Below are 11,613 nucleotides of genomic sequence, written 5' to 3'. Positions count from 1 at the left end.
GGCTATAGGCAATCTACCTCATGAACAGTTGAATGTTCTCCCATTGTGCAATACAAATATGTGCAATAACCTTATACTATTCATCACTTTACATTCTAGTACATCCCTACAACTTTATCTATTCTGTTAGCTATATATCTCCCTCTGCTGGATAGGCTGTGTAACTACACTTGCGTTGGAGGGATTCAATACGCCTCTATGAACAAAAGTATTAGCAGCTGCTTAAAAAAAAAACATATATGTATATATATCATCATTGATGGTCAAATCAGCGGTTTATACCATTTAAGATGAACTCAGCATGGTTTGTGAGAACCTGAATATGGATGTTCACCAGTTCTTTTCAGTAATCTTTACATGCAGATCACAAAGTCTAAGCATCTGGCATTTGTAACTGCGCTTGTTGGAACCTACCCTTATAAAAAGAACCATAATACCACACATACTACCAAAATACCAGTTAATTAATTAATACATTTATTGTTACTACTGGAAAATAAAATACAACAGTTTAACTTAAAATGTGGTCTTCAAACAGTAAAAAATAATAATAATAATTAAAAAAACTTTTAGAATATTGTTATTTGTTTTTATTTATTTATTTAGACATGATGACTAATAGCATGTTTTATTATACCGAACAACAGTTTTATTGTGGTCACAATAGCTGCAGTATCTATGGTATTTGGAACAATTTTATGTAACCAGGCCTTCATCTTGTCATTAAACATCTGTATGATGTTCTTCGTCAAAATAAAAGAAAACTTGCAATGTTAAAATGTTCATTTTTGTGTATTTTGTCTTTTCGTTAGTGGCACAGATACAGTAGCCTAGTAGTTGTCAAATTACTTGCGTAAGTCTAATTTTCAACATTATTAAAGTATAGCCTATTTAATTATTTTCTTTACTCATTTTTAAAGGGAATTGTGTTATACTGTGATGAGTACTATAAAATAATTGATATATAAATATATGGTATAGGTTATTACATGCTCGAACAGCTTTTATTTTTATGTAAAACATTACGATATTGTTACTTTATTATACGACATTGTTAAGTCCAAGTCATTTAAATCCTTTTGAGTCAGACCTTTTCATGTTTTGTTTATGGATCTTCTGTCATAATAAACATTGCGTGATAATATTTCAAGGTTTTGAAGCTCTTGTAGTCGAACATTTCTACGTCATGCTGCCGGAAGTTCCGGCGGAGCAGGACGGAAGTAGGTACGTGGCTGCTTCAGCTGACATTCTGCACGATGGCGACAGAGGTTCAGAGCGGCGACCTCAACAGTGCAAATTCAAGCCGGCTCGAAGTGTCTATCGACGGTTTGACTTTGAGCCCGGATTCCGAGGGCGAACAGGAACAGGCCGAGACGTCGGCGGGGCAGAGCGCTGGGAACCCTGAGCTGAGCGGCGATGGGGAGGAGGAGGAGGGCGAACCTGCCAGCAGCGGAACGATCGACAGGAAATGGGGCTTTTCTTTAGTCGAGCTCTACGGGCTGGCGCTCAGATTCTTTAAAGGTAAGGTTTATGTCACTACACACACATATAGACATTGATTGAACACAACCATGCAGTAGCATTGTCATCTCTGTGTTTCAGATGGATCTCGCGGTGTTGTTTCGATTTAGTGAGGTCGCTGTTTTCTTATTAGAGTCCCGTCTGTTTCGGTTATCGGTGGTTGTTGAAAAGTTCTGCTTAAATAGGTGGCAGTGTTCAGGGTTAAGAACCTCTAGAGGAACTGCCTGCCCCAACCGGTGACAGCACCACTAAGTGTCATGTGCCTGACTTTAAATCAAAGTGTCTCTATATGAAAGATTGCAGAAATATTCAAAATAGACTAGTGAACAACTAGTGCTGTACTAGGTAGGTCTCCTTGACAGCAAAACCAGCACTGTAGATTTCGTTCAATAAAATATTTAGTCCTTTCCGCAAGGTCTACACCCATTTCTTGCCTGTGGGCTGATGAATGCAGTCTGTTTGTGTGTCCATCAGCTATATAGTCTGTTAAGTGCTGCAGCTCTCTTAATTAATGCACATTAATGCACAACTAATGTACCAATCAAGATGTTTCCGATACCAGCTGAGCATTAAGGTGTCTTATGTGTCTGGTTCATGACGTTCAATACACTCTTAACAATCTTCATTTTAAACTAAAATAAATAATTTTAGAACAAAAACAAAAAAAGATGCATCTCATGTGACCATTCACTGATCAGAGAACCGTGAGCATGTGAAATATTGTCTCAGGGTTTACGTCAAGTAAATATTTTGCATCAAAGTGAAAAAAAATTTGGAAATCCTTTATTCTAATGTAATGAGAGCCAGTTGAAATTTGGAATCCACATTTTTGCACTGTTTTCCCTCAGAGAAAGATGGGAAAGCCTTCCACCCGACCTATGAGGATAAGCTCCGTCTGGTCGCCCTCCACAAGCAAGTGTTGCAGGGGCCTTACAACCCAGATGCTTCCCCTGAGGTGGGCTTCTTCGATGTGCTGGGAAATGACCGCAGGTAAGCATTTGATTTGATCTTTGACCTTACTGCACTTCCCTGCTGTTGGAGTTACATTAGCAATTTTTTATGAATATTTTTATGAATATCTTTTAGTGCTAGTGAAGTGTTTTCCTTGAGCTCTTTTGTACATAAATGAATGTCTTATTTAATAAGTATGAAGTGTATTTATATTAGGGCCGGTCTGAATACCATGTATTGAGCTTCGAAGCTTCGGTAGTAATCAACACCGAATATTCAAAGCTTCGGAGGGAGGTGGCTGAACATATTCTTCTCTCTAACACAGTGTCTACAACGGACGCGAACAGCGCGGCGTGACGAAATACTATAGAACTCATTATAATCAGTGATGCTGTCTACTCTGGGTGCGGCGTGACACGACAAATTCCCGACAGAAAACTGCTGCTGTGTTCTATTTATGACATATTGACTCAAATTTCAAATGATTTTCAACGGTCGCTTTTTTGTATCCAGTGTAGACCGACTTTAGCTGTTGCGGCGCGGCACCTGTCGCGTCCGTGTAGACACGGTGTAATAAAGGCAGGAATCTCTGTGTGTCTGTCTGTCTGTTTACATTTTTATTATGTCGAGAACCGTTCATCCAATCAACTTTACGTGTTGCGGGTGTGTTGCTGCGGACCCAAGGGAGTGCAGTGTTGCATTTTGGTGCAATATGGACATGCGGCACGTTCAGAATTAATAAACGTAATAAACTACAGAACAGAGTGATCCGGAAGCGGCGCGCCTCACTCAGGGCTTGCATGCTCCCAGTGCAGAACTCTGCACTAGTGATACAAAACACACAGGTCTGTTAAGAGCAATACTTTTAATATTGACAAAAAATTATTATTACGTTTTTTTTATGACTCCAAGCAAATTAAGTGCACGTTTTTATCATGTGTAAAATTAACATGGCGGATAAAGGCAGCTCGTTTTTTTACACCAAAAATATACTATAGGCGTACTACTTGCAGAACCCAGGTGATTTTGATGTGCTGTTGTGGTAGGCCAGTTTCAAATCGCATATTTGGCACACTGCCTCACTCAATTTAAAGTGCTCCTACACAGCTGAGGTCTTCTGCATTTTTGTCTTCTCTTCCAGATGAACTGAATCATGACATGACGGGAAAAAAAAAATAATATTCGAATCTCAAAATTGAAAATCGAATGTCAACCCACCGAACGAATAATCGAATTTTCTGGTCCAGCCCTAATTTATATATAAATTAGTGCTGTCAAACGAATAATAGCGATTAATCGCATCCAAAATAAAGGTTTTTGTTTTTATAACATGTGTGTGTACTGTATTTATTTATTATGTATATATAAATACACAAACATACAATTTTGTGTATATATATATATATATATATATATATATATATATATATAATATATATATATATATATATATATATATATATATATAATATTTACATGTATATTCGTATATAATTTATATTATATATAAATATTTTGTATATAAAACAAGACATGTTTTTCTTAAATATATACATGCATGTGTGTATTTATATATACATAATAAATATACACCGTACACACACATATTATGTAATCAAACACTTTTATTTTGGATGCGATTAATCGCAATTAAACATTTGACTGCACTAATATAAATATATTTAAATATAGAGTTTAAATGCTATTTATTTATTTATTATACATTTTAGACTTAATATTTTCCTTTAATTAAAGATGATACTGATCTTATAGAACGCTACAAAGTTCCTGTAGCGTATAAGTTTATTATTTTAATATGAATTCATTTTTTTTAGTCTGATTTTGCTGTGGATATACAGATGGGGATTTGCAATAACAATTGTAACTTTTTCAGAAAAGAATGGGCATCTTTGGGCAACATAGAGAAGGACGAGGCCATGCTGGAGTTTGTAAAGCTGTTAAATAAATGTTGCAGTTTATTTGCACCTTTCATCGCGTCACACAAGATTGAAAAGGAGGAGCAAGAGAGAAAGAGGTCAGACTTGCGGATAAAGATGATTGATTTTCCTTTAAATTAGACTGCTTTACTGTTCTTCCCTCTCTTGAGATATAGAATTCTTTCAGAGATCCACCATGCCAACATAAAATAAACTTCTTCCTAAATAATGTTGAAAACCTGAACACTCTCCGTAACTTCACAGATGTCTCTAATGTTGTGTATGGTCTCTTGTTGTTTTTCCTGAGAAGGAGGGAGGAAGAGGAGCAGCAGCGTAGAGAGGAAGAGGAGCGTGAGCGGCTGCGGCAGGAGGAGGAGAGACGCAGGCATGAGGAAGAGGAGAGGCTGAGGCGAGAAGAGGAGGAGAGAAGACAAGTTGAGGAGGAACGATTCCGTGTAGAGCAGCAGAAGTGAGTGACACCTGCTTTAATTATTCCAGAACTAAAGTAAAACAGCATTGTTTGAAAATGTTTGTTGAAAGACTCAAGGCTGGAATACACCACACGACTTTTGTCCAGAATCAAACTATGATTCCATCCAGTCGGTGTATTTCAAAAATATTTTAATATTTTGACCAGATTTGAGAACATGTTGTCATTTGTGATAGTGTTTTAATGTCTGTTCAGATTATAAAAGTTATGTAGTGTACGGGTAACTTTCATAGTTGGTAACTTTCATAGTTGATAACGCAACCCTTGTGAGTTGAGCCACATGCTTGATTGTGCACATAATACATTTTTTCTCACTCTCTCTGATGTGTTAGGCAGCAGATCATGGCTGCACTGAATGCGCAGACAGCAGTGCAGTTCCAGCAGTATGCAGCGCAGCAGTACCCCGACAGTCCAGAGCAGCAGCTCATCCTTATTCGACAGCTGCAGGAGCAGCACTATCAGCAGTACATGCAGCAGCTGTATCAGGTGCAGCTCGCTCAGCAGCAGGTGAGAGCCCATGATTCATTCTCCCAGTCCCACCCATGTCTACAATGCTTTTGTGATCCTTAACTGCATTTTGAAAAACTACCCTACTGTTCAAAAGTTTGGATGGAGCCAGTATAATTTTTCTTTGGAAGAAATAAATTATTTTATTAGGCAAGAATGCGTTAAATTAAAAAAGCAACAGTAAAGATTTCTATTTCAAATTGATACTGTTCTTTTGATCCTTCTAATATTCAAAGAATCCTGAAAAAAAAAAAAAAAATCACTGTTTCTGACAAGATATTGAGCAGCAACTTTTTTTCAACATTGATATAAATAAGAAATATTTCTTGAACAGCAAATGATCAAATGTTATAATGATTTCTGAAGGATCATGTGACTGGATTAATAGCTGCTGAAAATTCAGCTTTGCCATCACAGGAATAAATTGCATATTAAAATATTAAAATAGAGATCTAAGAATGGTCAGATATTTCACAATATAACTGTTTTTACTGTATTTTTGGATCAGATCAGTGCAGCCTTAGTAAAGAACATAAGAGACTTCTTTCAAAAACTTTTTTTACTGACCCCAATCTTTTGAATGGTATTGTATATGTGCTCAGCTTCATTCAATATGGAAAGCGTTTCCTCTCCGTTTTCATAGTTGATAAGCCTGTTTATTTCGCTTATTTTGCTACGCACTATGTAATTAGTCACATTTTATTATTCACAATCCGAACAGACCTGCAACCCACCAGTTAATAATGACTGGTATAATAAAGAACAAAACTGCAGTGCTAGCATTTTTTGCAGATGTGCAGTAACTAAGTAGATTATTTTAATGTGTTTTACACATCTGTCACTGCAAGCTAAACTGGTTTTATTGTCATGTAATGGACTTTGCAGACCTGCAACCCACCAGTTAATAATGACTGGTATAATAAAGAACAAAACTGCAGTGCTAGCATTTTTTTGCAGATGTGCAGTAACTAAGTAGATTATTTTAATGTGTTTTACACATCTGTCACTGCAAGCTAAACTGGTTTTATTGTCATGTAAACACTTTAACTCACTGATGCAATAAAAAAAGAAATTCTGTGTACATTTCCCCGGGGTGTTGCTGTGTTCATCTGACACTGTAAAATTCACATCTTGGTCCAGCTTGTAGATTTCCACCTGAGCTTCTAAGCCTGACAAGTGGTGTTTTAATTGATCATTTAAAAGAGAGCGAGGTTGGAAATTTAATTTGACCAAGTTCTAGAATGTAATTCATCATAATTCTGGACTGTGTTTTTAAAACGTATTTATTTACAGTTGTCATGCCAATGTTTCCACTGTTTTCTCCAGGCTGCTCTGCAGAAACAGCAGGAGGATGCTATAGTGCTGTCTACATTAGAGGCCAGTGAGGTGTCAGCGCCTTCTGCTGGAGACGAGGCTCCCACATTGAACGGCCAGGCAGAGTCCACTACTGACAGCTTAGAACGGGAGCCGGACCTGGAGCCTGCAGAAGAGGTCACCGACAATGGACCCACTGGTGAGTTTGTGTATTTCTACCGCTTCATTTGAGTACTGTTAATGTCAACTTAAAATCAGATTGACAAAAGTTTTGCTATGCAGCACCCACTTTTCACCATCCAGTCAATTTCCAATGGGTAAAATCAAGTCTTGCCTAACATTTGTCTCGCTGAATTTCCAGTATTTCAGATTACAGAAGAACAATGGGTTTCAAATGCGGTTTAATTATCATTTAAGGGTTTGTGGACTCTAAAATTCAATTTGCTTTTCATGCTGTAGTATCTCATATTCTGGTACATTTCAGTTGAAAATATAGATTTCTTAATTTTAATCTATTCTCTTTTCAAAGAACTGTTATTGAGTCTTAAATGCCAAGAATCTCTCTTTTAGTCTGTGCTGTTTTCTGTTAATGCATGAACAAAACTTAACTAAACATTATTTATAACTTGCCACACATCCAATACATTGCAATAAGCTTTGTGCTTTGTTACTTTTGATATGAAACAAAGTCTAAAAAACCTATTATAACAGCCTAAATATATCCAAATGAGTCTATCCAATCAAATTAAATCGAGATCTGAATTGAATTGCAAGCTTGTAAATTGAAATGAAATGAAATCGAATCAAAATGTGGAATGTGTCAATGCCCAGCTCTAATTTAAAATATTAAAATAATAATAATAAAAATTAATATTCAGTAATATACCATATTCCTGGTTCTCAGACTCTCCACCTGTAATAGCAGCCCCCTCGATGTGGACCCGGCCGCAGATAAAAGACTTTAAAGAGAAGATCCGTCAGGATGTGGACTCTGTGATCACGGTGGGCCGGGGTGAAGTGGTGACCATCCGGGTTCCCACCCACGAGGAGGGCTCCTATCTCTTCTGGGAGTTTGCCACTGACTATTACGACGTTGGCTTCGGAGTCTTCTTTGAATGGACTGACTCTACTAACGCATCAGTCAGCGTGCACGTCAGCGAGTCTAGTGACGAAGACGAGGATGAAGAAGGTGAGGAACAAATGCCTTGATTCTTTGGTACCATATCATCGGCTAATATTGGATATTTAATTTTGCTAATTTCTTCTATTTTTACATTTCGATTACGTATTTTACCCATGTAATGCTCACATGAAGTTTTTTTTAAGACACTAATACTAACAGATTTAAATGTATCTTTAGCAAATCTGTAAGTCTCATATCTCATTTTAATACTGTACATTATAATGTTGCACTTTTTTGGCATTTTATTTTTTATTTAGACAATATGTATAGAATTTTAATATTGGTCATAAAATTATTGATTTATTGGTATTAAACAATTTTAATATCAGTGCAAATAAATGCACAAAATTATCAGTTTTCTAACAAAATGAAAGCTCAAGGGTTTAATTCTTGCAAGTGAAATTAAGCCGTAAGTATTGTAGTTTTTTGATTTATTGGTATTAAACAATTTTAATATCAGTGCAAATAAATACACAAAATTATCAGTTTTCTAACTAAATGAAAGCTCAAGGGTTTAATTCTTACAAGTGAAATTAAGCCGTAAGTATTGTAGTTTTAAGTAAAAAATGTATATACTAAATTATGGGACTTTTTTTTTTTTATAATGCAGTTGTATAATATATTTATTTATTACCAAACAACAACGTAGTTGTCATGCATACATACATAAATAATGCAGTTGTATAATATACATTTGTCTTATTATAATTAAATAATCTGAGCCAGAGCTATTTTCCTTGAGGATTCTAAGATAGTTGCTAAGGAAATATTTTGATTATGGTCAAATGAAAAATTATCTTAAGAATTTCATTTGTAATGTAAATTGTATTTTTTTTATTTGTTTAGACAAAATAATTGAGAATTTTAATATCGCCCATTTATTGGATATTGGCCATAAAAAAAAAAACGGTTTAATTTTTAAACTGTGGAAATCAAAAGACTACTTTTGATAAAAAGTTTAGGTTGATTAATTTAAGTTTCTGTTGTTGTTACATTTTGTGTAAATCTGAATGAATAGATTTAAGTCCTGTTCTCTTTCTCTCAGGTGAGGGCCAGTCTGAGGAGGAGAAAGCCAAGAAAGAGGCTGGGAAAGCACAGGTGGATGAGATAGTGCCGGTGTACCGGCGGGACTGTCATGAGGAGGTGTACGCTGGGAGTCACCAGTATCCCGGCCGTGGTATATACTTGCTCAAGTTTGACAACTCCTACTCGCTCTGGAGGTCTAAAACCGTCTACTACAGAGTATATTACACCAGATAAGCCTGGAGTCAAGACTGTGGGACAGAAATGAGTGTGTGTATGTTAAGAGATAGATGGAATAAAAAGAAAGATCAAAAATAAGGAAATTTATGGGATGTCCTCTACCGGGGGAGGGACAAAGAGATTTAACATGAGTGTGAGTGTGTGTGTGCGTGTTTCAAGGCAAACTTCATGAGTGTGTCTGTCATGCTGTTTGAATGCAGGAGGAATGGGCCATTACTTGGCACCTCTGTTTGCACTCTAAAAGATGTACTCTGTGATTTTATGCTTGATATTCTAATTTCAGCCTCCATCTTCTAATTTCATCCAAAGAGGTAAAGGATAAATTACTGTATCCTAATTAAAACGGCCTACAAACGTCATGTTTAGATGATAAACAACGGAGCAAACACTAACACGCCTTTCTCCTGGAATACTTCCTTATTTCGGTCAACACTGAGTAAATCAACCAACGGCGTGCATCTACTCATGTTTTCCTCCTATCAGCACACAGAACTGAAGTGCATCGGTGAGTGTGAGATAAAAAGAATGTAAAGGACTTTTTTAACAATGCAAAGGTGGACCTGGAGGCCTCTATGAGAAGAGATTTTGCAGCATTTTCTAAACCAGATGGATTGGGTCTAAAACTTTTAATATTTATTAATCTCTGGTAGAGTAGGGTCATACTTCTGTCTGTAAATCCTATAACATTTATCTCATCTCTCCAACATTCGCTTCTCTGCTTCCACAGAGCCCCAGATTTATTGTTTGTGTTAGTTTTTTGTATTATTTGTTTGTTTTGCATATGTCGTCAATGCGAGATTTATCAGTATTGACTTTTAATGTGGCACAGCTAGTAGTTTGAAATATTCTTGCCTTTCAGTTTGGTCATTTCTTTGTTGCTTAATGCGTGTAGTTACAAACAGCCATGTAAGAACTTAAAACTTAATGGATATTGATTTAAATTTCTACTCGTTACACTTATACTTGGTTCTCTATGGCAGAAATAACAAGCATCTCTCATTGTCATTATATTAATAATGAAGTGTTTGTATAGCTGATTGAGACTAACTATCAAAAGCTGCGTTTGAGTTGCTGATTAACATTTTCTGTTATTTATTGGACTGTTCAGTGCATTGAAGATTATTACAGGGAAGTTCCTGAGAATTTGCAGACTTTATTTTTTTTCTTAAAATATCTGCTCTAGCCACTCTGGATTCGTCACTGGCTGTATTGTTGAGTGAAATGTGTCGCTCTCATGATTGTATGTTAAGACTCCTGTGTAATGCAAGTCACTGCTATACAACTGTGATCAAACATCGTCCATATATACAGATACAGATGCTGTTGCACTGTGTTCACATGATGAATAAAGCAGTGTGTTGGAGTGTTAAGAGCTGTGATGAGTCAGTGTTCATAGAGACCGTCATGCTAAAGCTGTCCAAAGACTACATTAATGTCACGTGTACAGTCGATTGGTTACAAATGTTCCCTTGTTTATTCTTTCCATGTATTTTCCTTTTTAACTTTTTGTAATACTGACTTCAGGCCTTTGTATAGTGAAAGTGTAACATTTGGCATGGTATTGAAAGTACAGCTCTTGGGGAAAAGACAACGAGCAATAGGGTAATTGATCTGAAACTTGTTTTCTTATTTAAAGTGGAAACTCCAGTGACTTTCTGACCATGAAGGCATGAACGGAAGTGTTTTTGTATTGGTTTCGCTAGTGTGATCTGATCTGTATGCGTTCAAGGATGAGTGTCCTGAAGCGTATATTTGATTAAACATGCGTTCCTCTGTATGTACATCCTGATTCTTTTATGATACCCTTCTAGTCATGTGCATGTTTTATATACTCCGATGTTGTGTTACAATACCCGTTCACTAATTCTTGAGAAATGGGGTAAAACATGTTCTACAATTTTTTTTTTATGGCAACATTTCCACTGAAACTCCTATTACTTAAAATGTGTTAACACATGTCAAATGTGACCTTTCATTTAATTATGTAAAAATAAATATCACTGACATTTTAAAAAGCACCTAACCTCACACTATATGTTTTATATAGATAAAATGTGTATATATATATATATATATATATTTTTTTTTTTTTAAATATCCATTACACAAATTATACATTATTTTTTGGGGCTGATAATTAAATAGATGGTGCCGGATTTGTGTAATTTTATAATAATTATTTGATACATTATTTAGATTTTTTTTTTTTTTGCTGTTGGCCCTTATTGACAGGAAAGAAAAACACATTTTGTGAATTAAATACATACATACATTAAAGAAGCGATAAGTTGCACCCCAATTAAAAGTCAACATCATAAAAAAAAAATCCTTGATAAGAATTTTGTCCCAGTACTCATCAATCAGTGCATTTCGTTATGTTCATTAATGAATCTGCATTTACAAAGAGGCTATTATAATGGTAGCTTGGAGCAGTTTGTGACTTATCA

The 11,613-nt window shown here is 35.8% G+C and overlaps 1 protein-coding gene across 2 annotated transcripts; it reads left to right on the top strand.

Moving 5' to 3' along the window:
• Window positions 1–1,176: 1,176 nt before the first annotated feature.
• Window positions 1,177–10,943, top strand: LOC107601671 (Golgi resident protein GCP60-like). Of its 2 annotated transcripts, none has more exons than XM_016293937.1 (8): window positions 1,177–1,521; window positions 2,370–2,511; window positions 4,367–4,507; window positions 4,720–4,878; window positions 5,232–5,406; window positions 6,733–6,919; window positions 7,646–7,909; window positions 8,949–10,943. In XM_016293937.1, the coding sequence occupies exons 1-8, from the start codon at window positions 1,257–1,259 to the stop codon at window positions 9,161–9,163; spliced, it is 1,548 nt and encodes a 515-aa protein (XP_016149423.1). In that variant the 5' UTR covers window positions 1,177–1,256; the 3' UTR covers window positions 9,164–10,943. The 2 variants fall into 2 exon arrangements, with proteins under 2 accessions (XP_016149423.1, XP_016149415.1); XM_016293929.1 differs by having other exon boundaries at window positions 7,625–7,909.
• The last annotated feature ends 670 nt before the right edge of the window (window positions 10,944–11,613 follow it).

This window comes from Sinocyclocheilus grahami, unplaced genomic scaffold, assembly GCF_001515645.1.
Source record: "Sinocyclocheilus grahami isolate Dianchi unplaced genomic scaffold, SAMN03320097.WGS_v1.1 scaffold15.1, whole genome shotgun sequence".
Classification (NCBI taxonomy): Eukaryota; Metazoa; Chordata; class Actinopteri; order Cypriniformes; family Cyprinidae; genus Sinocyclocheilus; species Sinocyclocheilus grahami.
Note: the sequence above shows the minus strand (reverse complement) of the source record. Positions and strands in the feature narration are given on the sequence as shown.